This window comes from Equus caballus, chromosome 30, assembly GCF_041296265.1.
Source record: "Equus caballus isolate H_3958 breed thoroughbred chromosome 30, TB-T2T, whole genome shotgun sequence".
NCBI classification, from domain to species: domain Eukaryota; kingdom Metazoa; phylum Chordata; class Mammalia; order Perissodactyla; family Equidae; genus Equus; species Equus caballus.
Window position 1 is genome coordinate 29,980,206 of NC_091713.1, and position 21,537 is coordinate 30,001,742.

The following is a 21,537-nucleotide window of genomic DNA, read 5'->3' on the forward strand; positions in this document are numbered from 1 at the left end:
TCACTGGCAGAAATTATCATGAAGGGTCACGATGCATTTGCAATCATCAAACAAGAAGCAGACAAAACAAACCATTCTTAAGCTATGGAAATTCCTGTCAAGGAATTTTATTAGAATTAGATTAATAAGCAAATATCCTTATAACTATTAACACAGTAGTCTTATAAAATTATTTTTTAAATGTCATTTGATACTATTTACTCTTGTAAAACCATCTTTCAAAGACAAGTTTTTAATTTTGATAAACAGTAATTTTGGATTTTTTATGGTTATTGATTTCTGTGACCCAAGAAACCTTTGGCTAGCCTCAAGTCACAAAGATATTCACCAATGTTTTTCTCTAGAAAGCACTATACTTTAGCTTTACATTTAGGCCTATGACCTGTCTCAAATTCCCTTCTGTGAGGTAGGGGGTCATGGTTCATCTTTTCCACATGGATATTTAGTTGTTCTGGCTCTATTTGTTGAAAAGACTTTCCTTCTCTGTTGGACTGCTTTGCTACCTTTGTCAAAAATCAAACGACTATATAAATGTGGATTTGTTTTTAGGCTCTCTCTTTTATTCCATTAATTTACTTGTTGATCCTTAAGTCAGTATCACACTGTCTTGATTATTGTCTACTACTTACTATCATACTCCTTGTATTGCTTTACAAAATTTAAGCCTCTATAAAAGAGGGTGTATAAATTAAGTTGAAATAAACGAATGGGATCAAGATGAGCCTAAAACAATCCTTCTGAAAATTATTTTTAAAAATTGTATCATGGCTTTGAAAACATTCCATCATTACTATCATATCTAGAGCAAAATATATTTGCCCACAAACAAATGAAAAAGTATAAATTCTTCTTTATTACCTTCAACTGAAATTATGTATGAAAAGTGTTTCATTAATTTTTCTACTCAATTTCCCACCAGGTTCCCTCAACTTAGTTATTTAATACCACAATGTAGTAAGCTTAAAGACAATCCCTAAAAAATTCACGTGTCTGAAGCTAGAAGATGGGTACACAGTCTCCCTTCAAACATTTAAACTTTTCCATAATAAAATGTTAAAAAGTCATGCATCAACTTCAGAAATGTGCCTAGTTAAAATAAAAAAAGTACATGATTTCCCTTATAAAAAGAAGTTTCATAAAATTTCTTTTAAAGTTTAACTTGGAAAAGAATATTAGGAGCAAGAATACAGTATTATTTTATAAAATAAAAAACAAAGCAACTCCCAAAACCAATTAAAAAAACCCATTGCAGGCAAACCACACATGTCTCTTGGAAGCTATTGGGCTGCACTAATTTTGCTCAAATTAGCACAGAAGAATCCTCCCCCACAACCATTATCCTTTTTTTTAAAAAGCAGATAGCCTGAACTGTCAAACCTCTGATTTTTTCCTAAAGATACAGCTTAACAGCTTGAAACAACGTTGCCAAACTGAGAGTAACACCAAAAATCTGTAAGATTTACAATTTGTTCTTAACCTGAAACTTTGCTTGGAAGCATAACACACACACCTTCCTGAGACAACTCTATAATACATTAACAACCCCAAACACTTAAAGAAACTTGCTAAGATAAAAGTGGGATGTTTATTATTTTTCTACCAGCAGCAATGAAAATCACTAGAAACTGTACTTTCGTCTTTTTCAAATGATCTGCATTTAAATCATACTTTTTCAAATAATTGGTATAGGAGATAAAATCCTCAAAATATTTAGACATCAAAGACAGAAATACTGATTTTTTTACCCATTAATGATGAGAGGAAACAAGAGATTCAGTTTAATCAAGATCTGACATTTATAAACTTTAAGCATTTAACTGAGCTAAAAGATCAAAAGATTAATTATAACAATTACAGGTAGAGAATATCATGTGTGCATTTTCTAGGTTCATTGGGTAGTTACACATCCAGAGAACCAACAAGAGTACCAATGTCAAATAACGGAATTTGAGCAAGCACTCTTAACATCACTTGTATCTAATATGCACTACATGCACATGATGCAGGTAGGGAAAGTTTATGAATCCATGCATTAACGACAAGACAGACTGGGACTACTGCCAAACGTGCACTGAGTCAATTAGGATGTTGCTCAAAGTTCTTTATACTTAATGGTTTCCATGAAAACAACTGCAGAAGCAGAAATGGGTACACATCCCAAAGCATCTTCTTCATTTGGTTTCCTGTGCTTTCTTTGCATTCTGTTTTTCTTTTGCCTAGAAATTAAAGATAGCATGCTATAAAATCTCAAAAGTTTACTTTAGATCATATTAAAATAAAATGTGTTTAAGAGGGCAATCTTAAGCTAAAGAGCTTGAAATGTATCATTTATAAGGTTTCTACAGCATTATCTTTTATAACTTGAGACTTGGAACAAACTACTCCTGGACAATTATGTAGTTATACTTTGTCCTCAATAAAAAAGGATCACGTTTGGTTTCCAGTTCTTTCTTATCTGAAACTGAAATGTACTATTATAATTGTAATAACTTAAAAATACGTACTCATTCCATAAAGTCATACTCATTGGTATTTCAAACAATATATTTAAAGATGTGCCCATTTCTCAATCAAATTGAGTATAAGAAAAATCCTTTATTAGTTTCTGCATGTTTGAATAAATGAGTTTAACATAAGAGTTTAAATGACTTTACGTAACATCACTAAAGGATTAGATATCTGTAGTGTTGATAAACCCTATGTATATGACCTAAAAAATGTTTTCACATTACTTCATTTGATCCTCACAATTATATAGCTTGCAGTAATTCCACTTTTTTAGCAGATGAAGAAGACAGAGAGCTTAGAGATGTCATCAAGTTTGACCAAAGTCACACAGCTAGTATATAACAAAACCTCAACAGAGGTCAAAGGACATGTGTCCTGTAGCAGTGCTTCTCAACGTACACACCGACGACCTGGGGACCCTGTAAAATGCAGACTGATTCAGTAAAATGCCTGATGTTCTAAATTTCTAACACACCCTCAGGCGATGCCAACTCTGCTGGTCTCAGATGACACCTTGATAAGATTTTAGAGTACTACAATATAACGTTCTTTCTACTATGCCATGTGAATCAGAAAGGAACAATTAAATTAGGCTTTTGCTATTAAGACAAAACTTCCTCAGATTAAAAAATTATGTAATTACAATCCTTTTTTATAATGTATTAGATAATACAATTATTATTCAACTGTTCGATAAAATTGAGTGCTATGCCTTAGAATATATTAAGAGTAAATATGTTATATGTACCATACAAAAAATAATAAAATTGCCTGCACGAACATTTTTAGTTAACCAAAATAATTTGTAGTATGAAATGTGTAAGATTTCTCATACAAAGAAGTTTCCTATTTCCAAATAATGAAAATACAATTCAATTTTAGACAATTTTAAATAAAAATAAGTACTTCTTTCCTTATTGATCTCTGAATAGACTCTGAATATAAAGAACGTTTAGTAGGGGTAACAATAATGAATTTACTAGTCTATGATATAAACTTTGTAATGTAATTAACTGAGCAAAGACATATAATGCAGAGAGTGTCCATATATTTATTAAACTATATAATTCAGATAAAACTAAGAATAACTTAAGTTAAAAATAACTGCCACCATTTCTGAGCACTATGTATTTTACAGATACAATCTGATTTAATTCTCATGAGTGTGAAGCAGGTGTGATTCCCAATTTACAGATGAGGAAATAGATAGCATAACAAAGTAAATAGCCTAAAAGCACCAGCTTAATAATAAGTAACATATCTGAGATTTAAACTGAAAGCTTCTATTATTCTGTTCTGCCTTCGTTAAAAAATACCACCATATTTCTAAATAGCATGGAAAAAATGTACACTGTTAAAAAATACTTTCCTTCTACATAGTATGCTAATGAGATATTAAAAACTGCTGACTCATCAGATAATTCTGTAATCGTAGATATTAATGTAGATATTATCGTGAATAACAACTATTCTTCTACCGTATTTCTATTAAGGGACAGAAAAAGTAAGTTCTGAAGATTATTTATCACCAACAGAATTATAATGTCCTAGTAAAACATGGACAAAATTCAACACTGTGAAGTTGCTGTGAATTCCCCATTAGCAACTGAATCTATGATTTTACACTATGGTAGATTATTGGTGGTTGCTAAAAACTTGGGACAGACAATGATTCAGAATTACACATAAAGGCTGAGATAAAAATTTAAGCCACAACTAGAAAGACCCACAACTAAAATATGCAACTATGTACTGGGGGGATTTGGGGAGAAAAAAGCAGAAAGAAAAAAAAAATTTTAAAGAATTCTAAGTATACTTGAATAAGTGACAGTTTCACAAATGAAATCTTAATCTAGCTGATTTTAGTTTATATTTTAAGGAACAGATGTGGTATGTGACACAAGAAGTTTTATAACTATATACTTTCAGTTACCTCCTGAGAGGTTTTTATGTAACGCACACTCAGTGAACTCATCAGATAAGGGGAGAAGCCTCATATAACAAAAGCACTCACAAGGCAAGATGCTAACCTAATTCATTAGGGCCATAAGCCCTTGGGAGAACCACAGCCTTCACCGTTTATTACTCTGTAAAATGCAAAGGCTTCCACAGCTCAACCACGTTCATGCCATCGCAGCTGTGAGCAGCTGCCTCCATTACTAGAAACCTGCACCTGGACGGGTCTGGCCTTTAGCAACACCGCCTAGCACAGCCGCATCTTTCCTGTTTGTTTCCTTCTACGCCTTCCACGCTTCGACCCCTTAGTCTACTGGGACTGGGGGAAGGGAGGGCGTCTCAACTTAATACTCCATTTCTGAATTCGACATATAATTTTTCTTAGAAGTATTGCCATTAAGTAATAACTATCACTATTAAAGCCTTTATATTGTATTTAATTATAAAATCTAATCTTAACCTAGTCTGTTTTTTAATTTTTAACATTTGCATTTATCAGCAGAAAGTGATAGTGAATATGATATAATGATTTCTTTTTTCAAAATAAGATGAACAAAAATACATTGGCGGTAAGGAAATGAAATTGATTTATTGGTAGAGAGTAAGCATTTAATTCTAACCATGGATTTGAAATTTTGTGGATGTGACATTTTAAGTGGCACAAAGCTATTCAGGAGATACCCTGTACGCCCCCAGGATCTTTAGCGTGACTTTATTCCAGCACCTATCAGAATAATATTCAGCACAGTACTATAATTGTTTATTCATTCCTTTTTCCAACTATGCCACGAGTTGCCTGAGAGAAGACCGTGTACATCCAGGCTTTAACAGAATGCCCAGAATATAGCTGCAGCTATATAAATGTTTGATGAGTAATTAAAACGTTTCAAAAATTTTAATCAAATAATGAATCTGAATTCTTTTCAGAATCTAGAGGGATAACAGATATTGCATATACACAAGAAATAAATGTATCTCAATATTGCTTGTGCAACATTACTAATCAAAGAACAGTTTGGAGAAATAGGCAAAAGCAAGCAGGTCAATAAAACAAACGCAAGCACAAGAACTGCCTGCGCTAGTGTCCCACTAACACTAGGCATTCATATACTGCCACCCTGTGTCCAAAATAATGTGAACTGAAGAAGTACAGATCTAATGCAAAAGCTGTGGTCTCCAACTATGCTTTCAAAAACACCTGGGGATATACCGTCAGTAAAATCAAACAAATATAGTCCTTTTCCTAATTTGCACACAAAAAAAACTTATTCACAGACCAACTTTAAGCAAAATACAGGGGCTGGCCCTGTGGCCGAGTGGTTGGGTTCGCCAGTTCAGATCCTAGGCCGGGATCTATGCCCCACTCATCAAGCCATGCTGTGGCAGCATCCCACGTGGAAGAACTAGAATGACCCACAGCTAGGCTATACAACTATGTACCGGGACTTTGGGGAGAGGAGGAAAAACAGAGGAAGACTGGCAACGGATAGTCAGCTCAGGGCCAATCTTTCTCGCCAAAAAAGCATATTTCAAAAAAAAAGCAAAATATGTACCTTTCAAATTTCTCTAACAACATTCGTCTGGTCCCGAATACTATTTATCTATACTTAAAATCTGACATATATAATTTAGCACAGCATTCTATATTATTATTTTGTTTAATATTTTTAATAGAGAAATATTTCATAATGTTTCATACAAAGAACACAGTATCTAGGTACTCTGCTTGTTAATCAACTAATTTTGAGAGTCAGAGGACCCTAACTGTTAATCTAAAACTTTAAAAATCAGTTTCCCATGTTGGACTTTAATAACTTTAATACCCTGAGACATATGAAGAGAAAAACATATGGAAAAGAGAAGATGTAGCAGTCTTCTGCAATAATTTTGGCATTTAATGCTAAAAGTTGAAGCATATATTTCAGGATCTGGGTACTAAGGTATACAAAAAAACCTTAACTCGCAACTCAGATCATTTAGAATTTATGATGATATAAATTAGCTGGCATGAAATGTATCTCGCTTCATAAACTGTAAAATTAATATGAAAAATATACCTACTATGTATTATGTATTCTGGTCTTTAAGTTAATGGTCCAAAATTTTATTTGTCTTCTCAAAGTGTTTCTCAAAATGTGGTACACAGACCAGCTGCATTAGAATCACTTGGGGAAACTTATTAAAGATTCTTTCCCCTATATCAGATTATCTGGGGAGTGGCCAGGTAACACATATTTTAAGAGTGCCCAGTGATGGTCACCTTCAGAAACACTGATTTACAGTATAAATTAAAAACGATTTAACTGAATTTCACTTTTATTCAACAAATATTTTATTTAAGTGCCTTACATTGAAGAAAAAAGTCTGAGAAATCAGAATTTTTCACTAACCTACGCTAGTTTTCCGTCAGTGGAAAGAATACTGGCTTAGGAATAAGAAAATCTATTTCTTAGTCTAGGCTACATTTTCTTCCCCCTTCAATGTCCATTCTAGTTCTAAATTCTATGAGAATTCAAATTTTTGCTAAACTAAATAAGAAAAAAATCTATTATTTCAATTATTAACATTAAAAATTTGTCTTCAGCTTAAAGAAAGGAAGATGCTTTAAATTCTATTCTAATATAGTACAACCTTAGCTCCTGACACTAAGGATCCTGGAAGGCTGAAGCAGTAGGGAAAGCTCTTATTTTGATTTTATACTATCAGGATGAACTAATGTCCATCTAGCATATACAATAGGCAAAAGCAGAAAAAGAAAAAGAAAAAACTTCAACAAATTTACCTCTACTCAAACCAAAAGAAATCTTTGTTTTTAGGGAATCTTAATCTAATTTAAGTATTCACTAGTAAAATACTCACCTTTTCCACTAGTGGTATTAACTGCTGGTGTTCTGCTAAAGTCTTTAACAGTTCCATAATGAAAGGCAGATAATTATGCTTCCTTCTGATGTTTTCAATCTGAAAATACAAGAAATATCAAACCAAACTAATTTTACATTTCCACTAAGTTTCTGAAATTTTAATTTTTGCATCCAACTCAAATTAGAAACGGGAGAAAATCCTCCATTCTCGTAGGAAAAATATTAGAAATAATGAGATTCTGTTCCCACTGAGAATAAAGAGTAATATAATAAAACATGTGGAGAGAGTTTCTTGAGTGTGGTTTCATACTCTTGGCTTAGCGAATAACAGAGGCTTTTAAAAATCTAATCTAAGATTACTTACGAAAACTTACCTTATGAAAGCAAACTCAAGAAGGCCCACATGATAAATCAACACTATTATTACGACGCCTACACATATAACCAGGCCAAGCCTACAGAGACCAGCTTTACTTTTGTGATCAAGAATAAACTTTCTTGGAATTATTATTCATCAAAAGGGGGTAGACAGTAGGGAAAAATCTGTGCTTCAATGGAAAATTATGCAACATCTAGAGCACACCCCCGCCCCGTTACTGATCTAGCCTCCACTGCCACTGAGCTGTTAAACACTCCACCTGGTAGGGGCTGAATTTACTTCCCTTCTCCCAGAGGAAGAAACAGTCTCCATCTTTTGTAAATTCATTTCAACATTCCTTTACTTCATATAAATTTGAGCTTGATTTCTCATTTGAACTACTTGTGACATCTTACAGGTTCCCTCAATTTCTTAATGAATTAAATAAAATCTTAACAAATGTTCACTTTATATCAATATGAGAATCATTTTATCTTTTTTTGAACAAAGCATTCTCAAACAATGTAGCAGGGAAAGATTTTGAAAATTAGTTTGTGTTTTATTTTAGGCAAATAGTAAAAATTAGTTAATTATGTAATAACCCTGCATAAGAAGATATAAATGATAGGTAGTTATTTTTAATATCACATAAGATGGAAGATAAACATTGAAGCTTTCATCCCTTACTTACCTGTCTCCATGACCTTGGCCTCTTTTTTCCTGCCTGGAACACGCGGGAGCCAGCCCCTACCACTTCTACCTCAAGAAATCCTACTTGTCTAAAGTCCATTTATTTCATTTAATATTCATTTGTTAGTTATATACGATGCAAAGCACTATGATGACACTGGTGAGCAATAAAAAGAAAAAGGACAATCCCCGCCTTCAACTGAGCTTCAAATGAATAACGATGCTTTTTCTACTGTGACCTACATTATAACGGACCATTTCCAAAGTCATACAAAATTCTAAGTTCCCTTCACTCTTTTACTCTCTTAAAAAAGCTTCTCAGAGAGATTTCGAGTTAAGAATGACATTATCAAAAACAGTCTTGCTTTTATTTTACTCTGAATTATATAAACGCTTAACATAACTAAAGTTAAATCAAAATTTTTTTAAAAACTAAAAGATTGGAAAGCAAAATAAAACAAATGAACCCAGTTGTGTATCAAATTGTTGAGAGAACCATACCAAGACAAAAGTTTTTCAAATGAATTTAAAAATACAGTAGTTTGTACATTCAAAATGGGATATATCCTAAGGAAAAAGTAAACTTAAGAAAAAAATTTTTCAGTTGTTTTTAACACTACTGGTATTGTTATTCTAAACTGTTATAATAGATATACACACATACATTATACACACATATATAGCCTAAAGCAAACAAGCAATCAGACACACGTATGCTATACATATATAGAGCACAAAGCAAATAAGTAATCATGTTAATGTTGTTAGGAACCAAGACTTTCAGCTTAAGAGAAAAGATTCAAATGCCTAACCTCAAATATAAAGCCCTTTAATCCTAAATTTGAGTATTAATATGAATTCACATTGTATTTTCTCTTCAAAAATCAAACAAGAAACAAACAAAAAAGCATTTCTTAGCTCTGAAAAGACCTAGAAATACAACCCATCAGGATCACTAAGCACCCTGAGCACCCAGATGGTGGTTTCTAAATTCCATTTCCCACCAAAAGGACCTCGTTGAAAAAATGGCTGATTCCAAGTCTGAAGCAGGAATTGTACAAGATGAGTCTGAGACGTCCTGTCATACTAGAAAGCAAGGAAGCTATCAAAGACGGAGAGAGCCATGTCACAAGGACTTAGGGAACAGCTTGAAGTGGCTCCAAATGGCCAAAAATGGGAGAATTTGAGCCTCAATAATAACTGCATTGAACTGAAGCATTAAAGAGGTTAAAAATCTGTTCGTAATAATACTTAAAAAAAATTAAAAAGAAAGAAACCTCGCTAGTTACCTCTGTAGGGTGCCAGGGAATCAACTCCTTATTCTGAAAACTAGTAAATGATGGGGGAAAAACTAGCACTTAGCATAGCGTCATGTCAAAATGCCCCACGCTACACTAAGCACGGAAGGAACAAATGAAACCTACCTTATATCTTTTTAACTTCTGCACTTCTTCTTCGATAAGTAGCTGGTTTTTGGCAACTTCTGACTGAATAGCACTTAACATATTATTACCCTGATCTGTGTCCATGGGTTCCTCCTTAGGGGAAAGAAAAAGAAACACACACCCTAACGATTGAGGCTTAAGTCCAGAATATTTTACAACGATAAACATATGCAGTTATTTTCAAATTCTAACTCTTAATATTGGTGACAGAATACCAGCCTACCAACTGCAATTTTAAAGGATAAAAGCCCTAACTACCACCTTCCCTATTTCCGTCTTCTACAATAATACATATGAATTTTTACCTAAAAACAAGCTGTACTGTAGCACACAGTATTGCTATAATCTTCTGTTAAGCTATAAAATAAGTTTGCTTAAATATACTCAAGAAAATGAGAACAAAGGCATGTAAAAAAAGGTCTTTGTCTATTACCAAATCTCCTCTCCAATCATATTTACCACATAAAGACAATCATGGAGACTACTAAAGATTACATATGAATCTAAACGTACCTGATTAACTCTGTAGGAAATACATTCTAACTTGCTTAATATACAATGAAATTACAGTAAACAGTTCATTGCTAACACTTATTCAGCACATACCATTTCTCAGTCACTGTTTTAACTGGTTCACATGTATTATCTCAGTTAATCCTCATAACAACTTTATAAGGTAAATACTATTACCCTCATTTTACATGAAGAAACTGAGGCACAAAGAGATATACTCAAATTCACATGTCCACTAAGTGGTAAAGCCAGGAGCTGAATCGAGGCAGCCTGACTCCAGAGCATACTCTCTTCACCACCACTCAGGACACTTGGTTAAATCTATGTTTTTTTTAAAAAAGAAAGAAAGAAGGAAAGGAAAGGAAATACTTTCCCTGACAGAATAACTAAGCTAGAACTTTGTACTTAAAAACATGGCCACAGGGCCAGCCGCAGCGGCCCAGTGGCTAAGTTCAGCACGCTCCACTTTGGTGGCCCAGGTTCAGCTCCCGGGCACGGACACACACCATTCTGTTAGCAGCCGTGCCGTGCTGGCAGCCCACATACTAAAAAATAGAGGAAGATTGGCACAGATGTTAGCTCAGGGCGAATCTTCCTCAGCAAACAAACAAACAAAAAAAACAACATGGCCACAAACCTCAGCAAGCTGTCTTTGCAACTCCGCTATCTTCTGTTCATATATCATTTTTCTGTCAGACACAATGGCCATTAAGTTAAATCGAATTTCACCTTCACTGTACCTAAAAAAAAGTTAAAATTTATAATGTAATAAAGAATCGTAGCACTATTACAATCAAGATCATCTATTGTGATTATCCCAATGATTCTCTGGGATAAACACAAATCTATCAATAGGCTAATGAAATAACTGACATTTTAAAAAAGCATTTATATATGAAAGAGTATAACTGCAGGAAAAAACAGCTAAATTTCATAAATCACAAATATTTTTTAAATGTTCTAAAATAAGGTTAGTACTTCCTAAATATTTAATATTTTTAATAGTTCTCATACTTTTATAAGAAATATGGTAACTCATTTACATAAGATCTCAGAAAAACTAAGACCTCAAATTTGTTAAATTAATTAAACTGGCATCTTTTTTTTTAAATTTTTTATATTTTTTTAATTGCAGTAACATTGGAATATAATATATAGCTTTCAGATGTATATTATAATGTATTTTGAATTCTGTGTAGATTACATCATGTTCACCACCCAAAACCTAATTATAGTCCATCCCCTGTGAGCCTCATCACCCCTTTTAACCCCCCTCCCCTTCCCCTCTGAACCACTCATCCAATCTCCATTGCTATGTGTGTGTTTGTAGCTGTTTTTATCTTCTACTTATGAGTGAGATCACACAATATTTGACTTTCTTCCTCTGACTTATTTCACTCAGAATAATACCCTCAAGGACCATCCATGTTGTCACAAAAAATGGTTGGATTTCATCATTTCTTATGGCTGAGTAGTATTCCACTGTGCATATATACCACATCTTCTTTATCCATTCGTCTCTTGATGGGCACCTAGGTTGCTTCCAAGTCTTGGCTACTGTGAATAAGGCTGTGATGAACATAGGGGTGCACATATCTTTATGGCTTTGCGTTTTCAAGTTCTTTGGATAAATACCCAGCAGTGGGATAGCTGGATCATATGGTAGATCTATTCTTAATTTTCTGAGATACTCCATACTGCTTTCCATAGTGGCTGCACCAGTTTGCACTCCCACCAGCAGTGAACAAGGGTTCCCTTCTCTCCACACCCTCTCCAACATTTGTTGTTTCCTGTCTTGTTAATTTTAGCCATTCTGACCAGAGTGAGGTGATACCTCACTGTAGTTTTGATTTGCATTTCCCTGATAGCTAATGATGTTGAGTATCTTTTCATATGCCTATTGGCCATCCATATATCTTCTTTGGAGAAATATATGTTTAGATCTTTTGCCCATTTTTTTTTTCAAAGATTGGCACCTGAGCTAACAACTGTTGCCAATCTTTTTCTTTTTCTTCTTGTTGCTTTTTCTCCCCAAATCCCCCGGGTATATATTTGCATATTTTAGTTGTGGGTCCTTCTAGTTACGGCATCTGGGATGCCACTTCAACGTGGCCTGATGAGTGGTGCCATGTCCTCGCCCGGGATCCGAACCGGTGAAATCCTGGGCCACCGAAGCAGAGCACTCAAGCTTAACCCTTGGCCACAGGGCCGGCCCCCTTTGCCCATTTTTCAATTGGGTTATTGGTTTTCTTGTTGTTGAGATGTATGAGTTCTTTGTATATTTTGGATGTTAACCCCTTGTCTGATATGTGGTTTGCAAGTATCTTCTCCCAATTGTTAGCTTGTCTTTAAACTGGCATCTTGATGGTAATTAACTATACTGCTTACTATACGCTTTTTTCCAAGTCATGATGTAGTTTTTCTTTTTAATTAATGTATTTTTAATATTTCACCTATACTTTATGTTTTATCCAATACGTATATACTTTTTTCCAAGTCATGATGTAGGTCCTATTTTTAATATTTCACCTATATTTTGTTTTTATTATATATAAATATGTAAAATAATGTGTAAAATGTTTGTATAATATTTTATTAATATAACGTGATTATATCCTACTGTAAAATTTCTGAATGCTGTTTCACTACTCTGATGCCAATGAAACATCTCATAGTACAAGCCTGTTTACAGTAGGGATTTAAGTTAGAAAAATTATCCACAACTTTATATAAATGGTGCTGAATCAAGATGAAAATATAAAGAAAATGTAAACCTGTTTTTGCATTAGTTCACCTGCAAGAGCTTCTCATACACAGTTCCGTTCACCAGAAAGAACAGGGCCCAGTATAACTCCAATGCTTTGAACTATGTAAAAATGTTGTCCTTAAAAATCTACTTGTGGGACTTCCATTTCCCTAGTCCTCCCACTAAGAAAATATCAAACTAAAAACCCTTGGATATAATATATATTAAAAAAAGAAAAAGAAAATTGTGAAAGGTGGAGAGAAGGCAGACAAGCTAGGGCATGAGGACTCAAAGATGCCACGGTGGTGAATTTCCTGGGCTATCTTCCTGCCTCATATACCCTGGACATGAAGCTAAAGAAGCCAGCAACCAAGAAATGCCAACCGACAGACAAAAAAGCGCCAACAAAAGTCTGCTCTTTCTCTCCAACAGGAAAGGAGCAACCTCATGAGACAGGAAACTTTTAGACAATAACAACTCTACCCATAGCCAAACACAACTGAAAAAACTGTGGCCCCAACCCTACCCACCAGCAAAGGCTGAACAGGGAGCCCAGACTTCCGTCCTCACTAGGCTGTAACACTGAGGCAGCAGGGCTGGTGTCAGAACAGGGTAAGCAGGAAGCTGGGACTTTCACCTCTGCAGGCGGTAATGGCACCTACTTGTGGTATGAGAGGAGACGAAGTGGGAAGTCACTAACACCCAGTGGTAAAGAAGCCTCCCCAGCTTCAGCATCAGTGGAGTCATGCAGAGAGCAATGACAGGGCACGCCTTCCCCTCCCAGCCAGGGTGGTATCAGTGGAAGCCCTGCTGGAGACTGGAACTCCCACCCCTGCCCAGGGGCAACAAGGAACCCCTCCCCACCTCAGGTGTCAATGGAGGTGGAGCGGGTAACCTGGACTTCTACTCCTACCTGGCAATAACAAGGCAGCATCCCTGATTTACCTTGCCAGAGCAGTGCCCATAAAACCCAGCTAAAACAGAAGTTCTAAATACCCAGAATCTTATTATTAAATACCCAAAATGGTCAAGTTTCAATCAATAATCACTCCTCATATTAAAAATCATGAAAATCTCAATTTGAATGGCAAAGATACTCAATAGATAGCGAGATGGCAGATGTTAGGATTCTCTGACAAAGATTTTAAAACAGCCATCACAGAATGATTCAACAAGCAATTACGAACACATTGGAAACAAATGAAAAAACAGAAAGTCTCAGCAAAGAAACAGAAGATATAAAGAAGAGCCACATGGGAACTTTACAAATGAAATATACAATAATAAAAAGGCCCAAAGAGGAGCTTTGGGCAGAATGGAGAAGATAAAGGTAAGAATCAGTGAACTGGAAGAGAGGACAACAGAAATTACCCAACTGAACCCGAGAGAACAGAGAAAACAGAGTCCCCCATAAGAAAGGAGAGAGCCTCAGGGACCTGTGGGACTAAAGCGAAAGATCCAACAGTTGTGTCAGAGTTCTGGAAGGGGTGGAGAAAGAAGGGGAGGTTGAAGAAGTACTCCAAGATAGAATGGCTAAAAATTTCCCAAATCTGACAAGAGACATAAACCCACAGACTCAAGAAGATTAGAAAACCCCAAATAAGATAAACACACAGAAATGCACACCAAGACACATCATACTCAAATTTATGAAAACTAAAGACAAAGAAAAATTTTTGAGAGTAGCACGAGAGAAACAACACTGTATCTACGGGGCAAAACAGTTTCAACAGTGGATTTATCATCAGAAAACATGGGGGCCAGAAAGGAGTGACATAACATTCTTCAAGTGCTAAAAGAAAAGACTGTCAAAACAGAATTCTATACACAGTGAAAACATCCTTCAGGAATGAAATGGACATCAAGACTTCCTTAGATGAAGAAAAGTTAGGAATCTGCTGACAGCAGACCCATCCTAAAAGAATGGCTAAGGGAAATTTTCTAAACAGACAGGAAATGATAAAAGAAGGAATTCTGGAACATCAGGAAGGAGGAACAATGGAAAAAGTAAAATTATGGGTAAATACAATACATTTTTCTTCTCTTAACATGGGTGAGTTCAGCAAGGTTGAAGGATGCAGAATAAAGAAAAAAATCATTTCTACACACTAATAATGATCACTCGGAAATCGAAAATGAAAATATATATCATTTGTAATTACTCAAAAGAATATAAAGTGCTTGGGTACAAATCTGACAAAACACGTATTAGGACTCATATGCTGAAAACTACAAAATGCTGATGAAAGAAATTACAAAAGATCTACGTAAATGGAGAGACATACCATGTTCATGGACTGGAAGACTCAACATAGTAAAGATGCCAACTTTCAAACTGATATAAATGTTTGACAGAATTCCTATCAAAATCCCAGCAAGAATTTTTTTAGATATAGGAGATTACATTAAAATTTATACGGGAAGGCAGAGGATCTATAATAGCTAACACAACTTTGAAGAAAAAGAATAAAGTTGGAAGTATCAGTCTACCTGATTTCAAGACTTATAATATAGCTCAGTAATCAAGACTGTGTAGCACTGGAAGAGAGCAGACAAACGGATCACTGGAAGAGAACAGCGAACCCAGAAGCAGCCCCACACAAACATGCCCAACTGGTTTTTCACAAGGGAGCAGGAGTAATTCAGTGGAGGAAGGATAGCCATTTCAATAAACAGTGCTAGAGCAATTGGACATGCATAGGCAAAAAAATATGAACCTTGACTTAACTTCACACCATACACAAAAATTAACCCAAAATAGATGACAGACTTAAATGTAAAATGTTAAACTTTACATAAATCTTTTAGAAAGAAGACAGTAGAAAATCTTTGGGCTCTAGAGCTAGGCAAAGAATTCTTAGATTTGACAACAAAAATATAATTCATGGGAAAGACTGATAAATTGGACTTCTTTGGGATTAAGAGTTTTTGCTCTGTGTAGGATCGCGTTGGGGGGATCAGGGGATGGTTTACAGACTGGAAAAGAATATTTGCAGGCAACGTGTCTGATGAAGGACTAGTAATAGCCAGAACTTCAAGGCTCAACAGTCAAAAACAAACACACCAATTACAAAACAGGAAAAAAGGCATGCAAAGATTTTCAACATCATTAGTCATTAGGGAAATACAGATTAAACCGTAATGAAATATCACTATCCACCTATCAGAATGGCTAAAATAAAAAAATTTGACAAAACCAAATGCCCGCAAAGATGTGGAGAAACTGAATCGCTCGTACATTGCTGCAATGCAAAATGGTACAGACACTCTAGAAAAGACTTTGGCAGTTTCTTAAAAAAATTAAACATGCATTACAATGCAACTCAGCAATGGTGCTCCTGGGCATTTATCCCAGAGAAATGAAAACTTAAGTTCACGCAAAAATCTGTACACAAATGTTTACTGCAGTTTTATTCATAAGAGCCAAAAAAGCAATGCAGATGGGCTTCAGTGGCCGAGTGTGTAGCCATACCACAGTATACTACTCATTGATAGAAAAGAATGAACTATTGGTACTCTTAACAGCCTAAATGAATCTCTGGAGAATTATGCTGAGTGAAAAGAAGCCAATCCAAAAAGGTTACATATTCTATGACTGCATTTATATAACATTCTTTAAATGACAAAAATTATAGAACTAGGGATTAAGGACGGAGGCTATGGGCAGGGGAGGGAAGCGGTTGTGGTTATATAAGGGCAACAAGAAGAATCCTTGTGGCGATGGAAACATTCTGTATCTCGACTGAGACACTGTTCTATAGTTTTGCAAGATGTTACCACTGCAGGGTAAAGGGTACACAGGATCTCTCTGAATTATTTTTATAACTGAATGCGAATATATAATTATCTCAAAATAAAAAGTTTAATTTAATAAAAAAAATAGATGCTCAAAAACAAAACTCTACAAAATAACTGTACACAGTATCTAACTTAATGGAGATTTGCATGTTTAACTTCTGTAAAGACAAGACGACATATTACTATGTAGAATTTAGACATTTCCTGAAATAGATTTCCTGAACACATTAATCCAATAAAAAGTAGATGTTCAAAAAGCATTGCTAAAATAACAATAAAATAAAAGTTAAAAACAAAAGTTTCAAAATCAGAACGTTATGCCAATGAGATTTGCTGAGCATTTACTTTTGTATCCTTTTTTCTATGACCGGCCTCACTGCACTGATCCAGTCATCTTGATTGCACGCCCCTAGAAAGAGATTTAAACGCATGTAAGTCAAACAAAATCAACATTAACCTTATTTCAAAAGTTTGGTCCAAAATATCTTTTCTTATAAATATTTTAGCAAATTCAGAATGGTAAAAATCCTTTTGGCATAATTTTTAAGTTTCAATTCTTATTTTCTTAGTAATGGTAAGGGGAAAGAGCATCCATTGCCACATTATTGTGTCACTTAGTAGGTGCTGGACAAATGTTTGAGAAAGTAATGAATGAGGGAGTTATCTCATTAAAACTCACAACTCTGTGAAACAAAGATAACTCCCTTCATTTTACAGATGATGAAACTGAGGGTTAAGAAAAACCAAGCCACGTGTTAGTGGCAAAACAAGGATTCGATCCTTATCTGTCTGACTCTCCACCACCATAAGTATAAAATAAAAAACTGAAATCCACATATAATGCAAAACCAATTCTACCCAGTTGTTTTAATCCTCTTTTTCACCATAAATTTTAGCACAGCCACCAGTTGTAGAGCAAAACTGGCTGTTCTGCTTTATCTTTTTCTTCCTTTATATTTGATGGTTCCAATGAATAGAGAATGGCTGATCAGATAGAAGCCAACAGAGGAAATGCAGAGATCAGATCAACTACGAAACTAGAGAAAACCAACTTCTACAGAATTAAAAGAATATTCTATTAATTTTCTGTAACGGACATAAAAAAAGCACTATTTTCAAACAGAGAGGTAACACAAATCCGCATGAGATAAACTATTGGTTCTACACAGGGCGCATGGTCAAAATGTACAAACAGAATGAAACTATGTTAAATTTATTTTAAAACTAGAAGTTTTATAAACAGCAAGTAACATTAGATTCAACTAAAACAGGTTTCGTTGGACTCAAAAATAGACCTAAAAAAAAAAGGAAAGCTTAATAAGGTAAAAATTAAAGAGTTAAAATCCTTTTGCAGACCTATTATTTTAGTACTATATCAGAACCACCAATTGTACCCTCAGCCTTGATACCCATTTATCATTTTGCTCAAGGTTAGAGTCGAGACGGAATCAGGACAAATCTAATCTCTGGCACAAAGGCCAACAGCACATTAATACACTATTTAAGTAGAAACTTCGAAGAAAAGTATTTTTATAAATTGTTAAACACTGAACTAAAGTGATTCTGAATGATCCAATTCCAAATGAAAATACCTTAATACAAGATGATGATAAGAAACGCTTACTATCCCTTATCAGCAGGTTAAAAATGACAAAAATAGCTTAAGTTCACTAAAAGAAGTAGTTTTTAAAAGTTAACTGGAAAATAAAAAATAAACTATGTAATGTATGGGTTAAAAAAATTTCTCTTAGAAAAAAATTCAAGATCCCAATTGAACTACAGGAGTCAACGTGTGCCTCCTGTCTGTTATTTAACTTCATAAAGTATGAAGAGCTGAAGGCCTTCGTGACGTTATGCTACCTGTGGTCCCCTCTGCCTTCAAAGTTTAAGCAGCACTGTGGCTAAAATGAGGGTGAACACTGAATCTTGCTTCCCGTCAAAACTGAAATACCAGGGATAGGAGCCAGATTACCTAAATCAATCGGTCCTTCTCTCAATCCGTCTAATTCATACAATCTTCCATTAACAGGAACATAACTGACAAAGTGAAAAGCATCTTCTTCTTTTGCCGATGTCTTTGCATCAAACTCGAACATCTGCTGTCTACGGTGAAGAAAAAAATAGTGAGAGACAAACAGGCAAAAAAGAAATCGTATTTATCTAACATGAAGTCTTTTTACCTGGCGAAACTGTTGTGTACTTGCCGAATCACGTCCGAATTGCTCAGTGCCAAACCTTTCATCTGAAACAGTTTTTTAAAGTAAACCATCAAAATAAGAACTACCACAAATAAAGCATTTTAGGAATAAGAAGATTATACTCACAGCTGCATCAAAACTTTGTGAAAATTCCTTAAATTCTGATAACGTCTCTCCTAAATGGACATCTTGATGGGTACAGTTCAGTAACACACTTACTATGGCTTGAGTAGCACAAGCATTATTAATTACCTATAAAATACGAAAACAAAGATATTATCAATTTGCTGAAAAGAAAAAAAAGCAGCTTTCAACTGGTGACAATGACCCCCCAAAACATAAAGTTAACAGTTTTCCATTTTTATTTCATAGTCTTAGCATAAACATAATAATAAATACGTTTAATTTCCATTCTAATTTTCTTTCAGGAATTTGCTGCAATTCTGGACTTGAAGATTCTAGGAAACCAAATAAATTAAATGAACTCATAACATCAGCGAAACCAATCCAGTCAGGATAAGATCAACCATTTGTGATGTAAAACAGAGCTGACTAAGCCAAGAGAACTCGTCCTCCCTCCTAGTCACTTCCTCCTATGCTCACTTCTACCTATCCAAAGGCAACCCATATTTCAGTACCCAGCACAAGCTCCAACTCACCTATGTGGCTTCCAGAGAAATGATCCAACAGCTCGTATGAATTTCTACCCTCATCCGAATTCCTCAAAAGGATTTCTATTGTCCACAGATTTTCCAACTCAATCATACACAGTCTGTACAGTGCTGTCATCCAGCTGTTAATTGTTTATTTAACAAATTATGTGGACTTTACATTCTAGTCAGAGGAGAAAACATTTAGACAGCCCTACTATGTGCCAGGTACTTTCCTAGGCACTTCACAGGTGTTCATTCTTTTAATCCTCTCAACAACCTATGAAGAAGTATTATTACCCTCACTTTACATTTGTGGAAGCTGAGGCACAAGATTAAGTAACTTGCCCAAAGGGCACAGAACTAAGCAAGAGGCAGAGAGTCTGGTTCTAGAATTTGTGCACTTAGCCATGATGCTAGGCTGGCTCTGTACATACATATGTTGTCTCTCCAACAAGATTATAATCTACTTAGGGACAAGGGCTTCTCCCACACTCCCTACGGAGCCCACCCAGTGTCAAGATCACAGAGCTGGAAAGAACCTCAGATGATCAGTGCGAATGATGGCAATGTTAAGCACACAGGTGAGTTAAACCTGGTAAAGGATTTTAAAAATACAGCTTAGTCCTACTGCTATATTTTGTTACCATACGGTAACTAAATATCATTTTGTAATTAGAGTCTTTCCAAACACGCTAATTCACTTAGGATTTTACAATTTGGTAAATTACCTATTTATATCCTGCCTGATTTCAGAAGAACAATTCTCAATTACCTTCCCTCTTTAATTCTTACACTCCTCTACCTTCCATGTTGCCAGAGGCTTCTGAGGTCTCGTGAAACATCCACCAGTTCTTACACTTTTGACTCAGTATGTTTGCAAAATTCCTTGAGAAGACTGCGTTCCCCCTTAGGGAACTCTCTTACTCCCAATTCTCCAACAAATATAACGAGACCACCACATTTCTGTAATTCCTTCTTATAGGATTTTCTAATCAAAACTATCTTATAATTGTTGAATTAGGGAAAAGTAACAGGAGACCTAGAATCCAATTAACATTGCTGCTGATTTCTTTTAATACACGTTTTGATCAGAATCCCAGTTCTTTAATAAATCTGGATGAAAAACTTTAATGGTTAAAGGAGGCTTCCTAAAGGTGGTTAAATAAAACTCTGTAAGACGTAGTGCTCCCTCATCTTGGGCCAAAATTACTTGGGGCTCGGTGGGTAGGAGTGAAGTTAGAAGAAGTTAAAATTTATACTCACACATTCCTTCAAAATTGTGCCATAATTAAAGACATAATATGCCCCAGTGCTAGGCTAGATGCTGAGGCTATAGCAGAGAATACCACCAAACATGCCTATTCCCTTAGATCTAAGGACTGCAATTCTGTAACGTTTTTTAAAGAATTAGAAAAAACTTGCAAACTCAAATTGCACACGCTAAATATGTAGTTTTTTGTATATCAACTATATTTCAATAAAGCTGTTTTTTTTAAAAAAAAAGAAAGAAGAATCCTGTGGTCACAGATATTTCTCTTCCAATATTAATAGTGATTTACAACGTCCATGATTTATTACAGCTCATATTGTGTGCGTGAATAATAGTAATTATGGTGTGTGTGGGTATAAACATATCTCTTCAGGTTTTAAAATGAGTTCAGCACCACCAAGTGGTCATGCTACATACAGTACAAAATTACCCAAAAAAAAAGACCTTGAAAAGTGCGTGGCCTTTCATTCATTCAAATATTTACTGAACACCTACTGTGTGCCAGGCATTGTGATAAATGCCGAACATACAGTGAACAAGA

The 21,537-nt window shown here is 35.0% G+C and overlaps 1 protein-coding gene across 7 annotated transcripts in view; it reads right to left on the reverse strand.

Moving 5' to 3' along the window:
- Positions 1-1,772: 1,772 nt before the first annotated feature.
- The window catches only part of UCHL5 (ubiquitin C-terminal hydrolase L5), a 40,958-nt gene continuing 21,193 nt past the window's right edge, over positions 1,773-21,537 (reverse strand). For 3 of the 7 annotated variants that reach the window (XM_070255775.1, XM_070255774.1, XM_023632618.2), the window contains exons 4-11: positions 19,200-19,325; positions 19,056-19,117; positions 18,848-18,978; positions 17,221-17,284; positions 10,969-11,071; positions 9,798-9,908; positions 7,324-7,422; positions 1,773-2,216 (exon numbers count right to left, since the gene is read on the reverse strand). In XM_070255775.1, coding sequence (XP_070111876.1) covers positions 2,172-2,216; positions 7,324-7,422; positions 9,798-9,908; positions 10,969-11,071; positions 17,221-17,284; positions 18,848-18,978; positions 19,056-19,117 — 615 coding nt within the window. In that variant the 5' untranslated portion in view covers positions 19,200-19,325 and the 3' untranslated portion in view covers positions 1,773-2,171. Of the gene's footprint in view, positions 2,217-7,323; positions 7,423-9,797; positions 9,912-10,837; positions 10,877-10,968; positions 11,072-17,220; positions 17,285-18,847; positions 18,979-19,055; positions 19,118-19,199; positions 19,326-21,537 lie in introns of all 7 variants that reach the window. The other 4 variants (XM_070255773.1, XM_070255772.1, XM_023632617.2 and 1 more) reach the window with 2 other exon arrangements.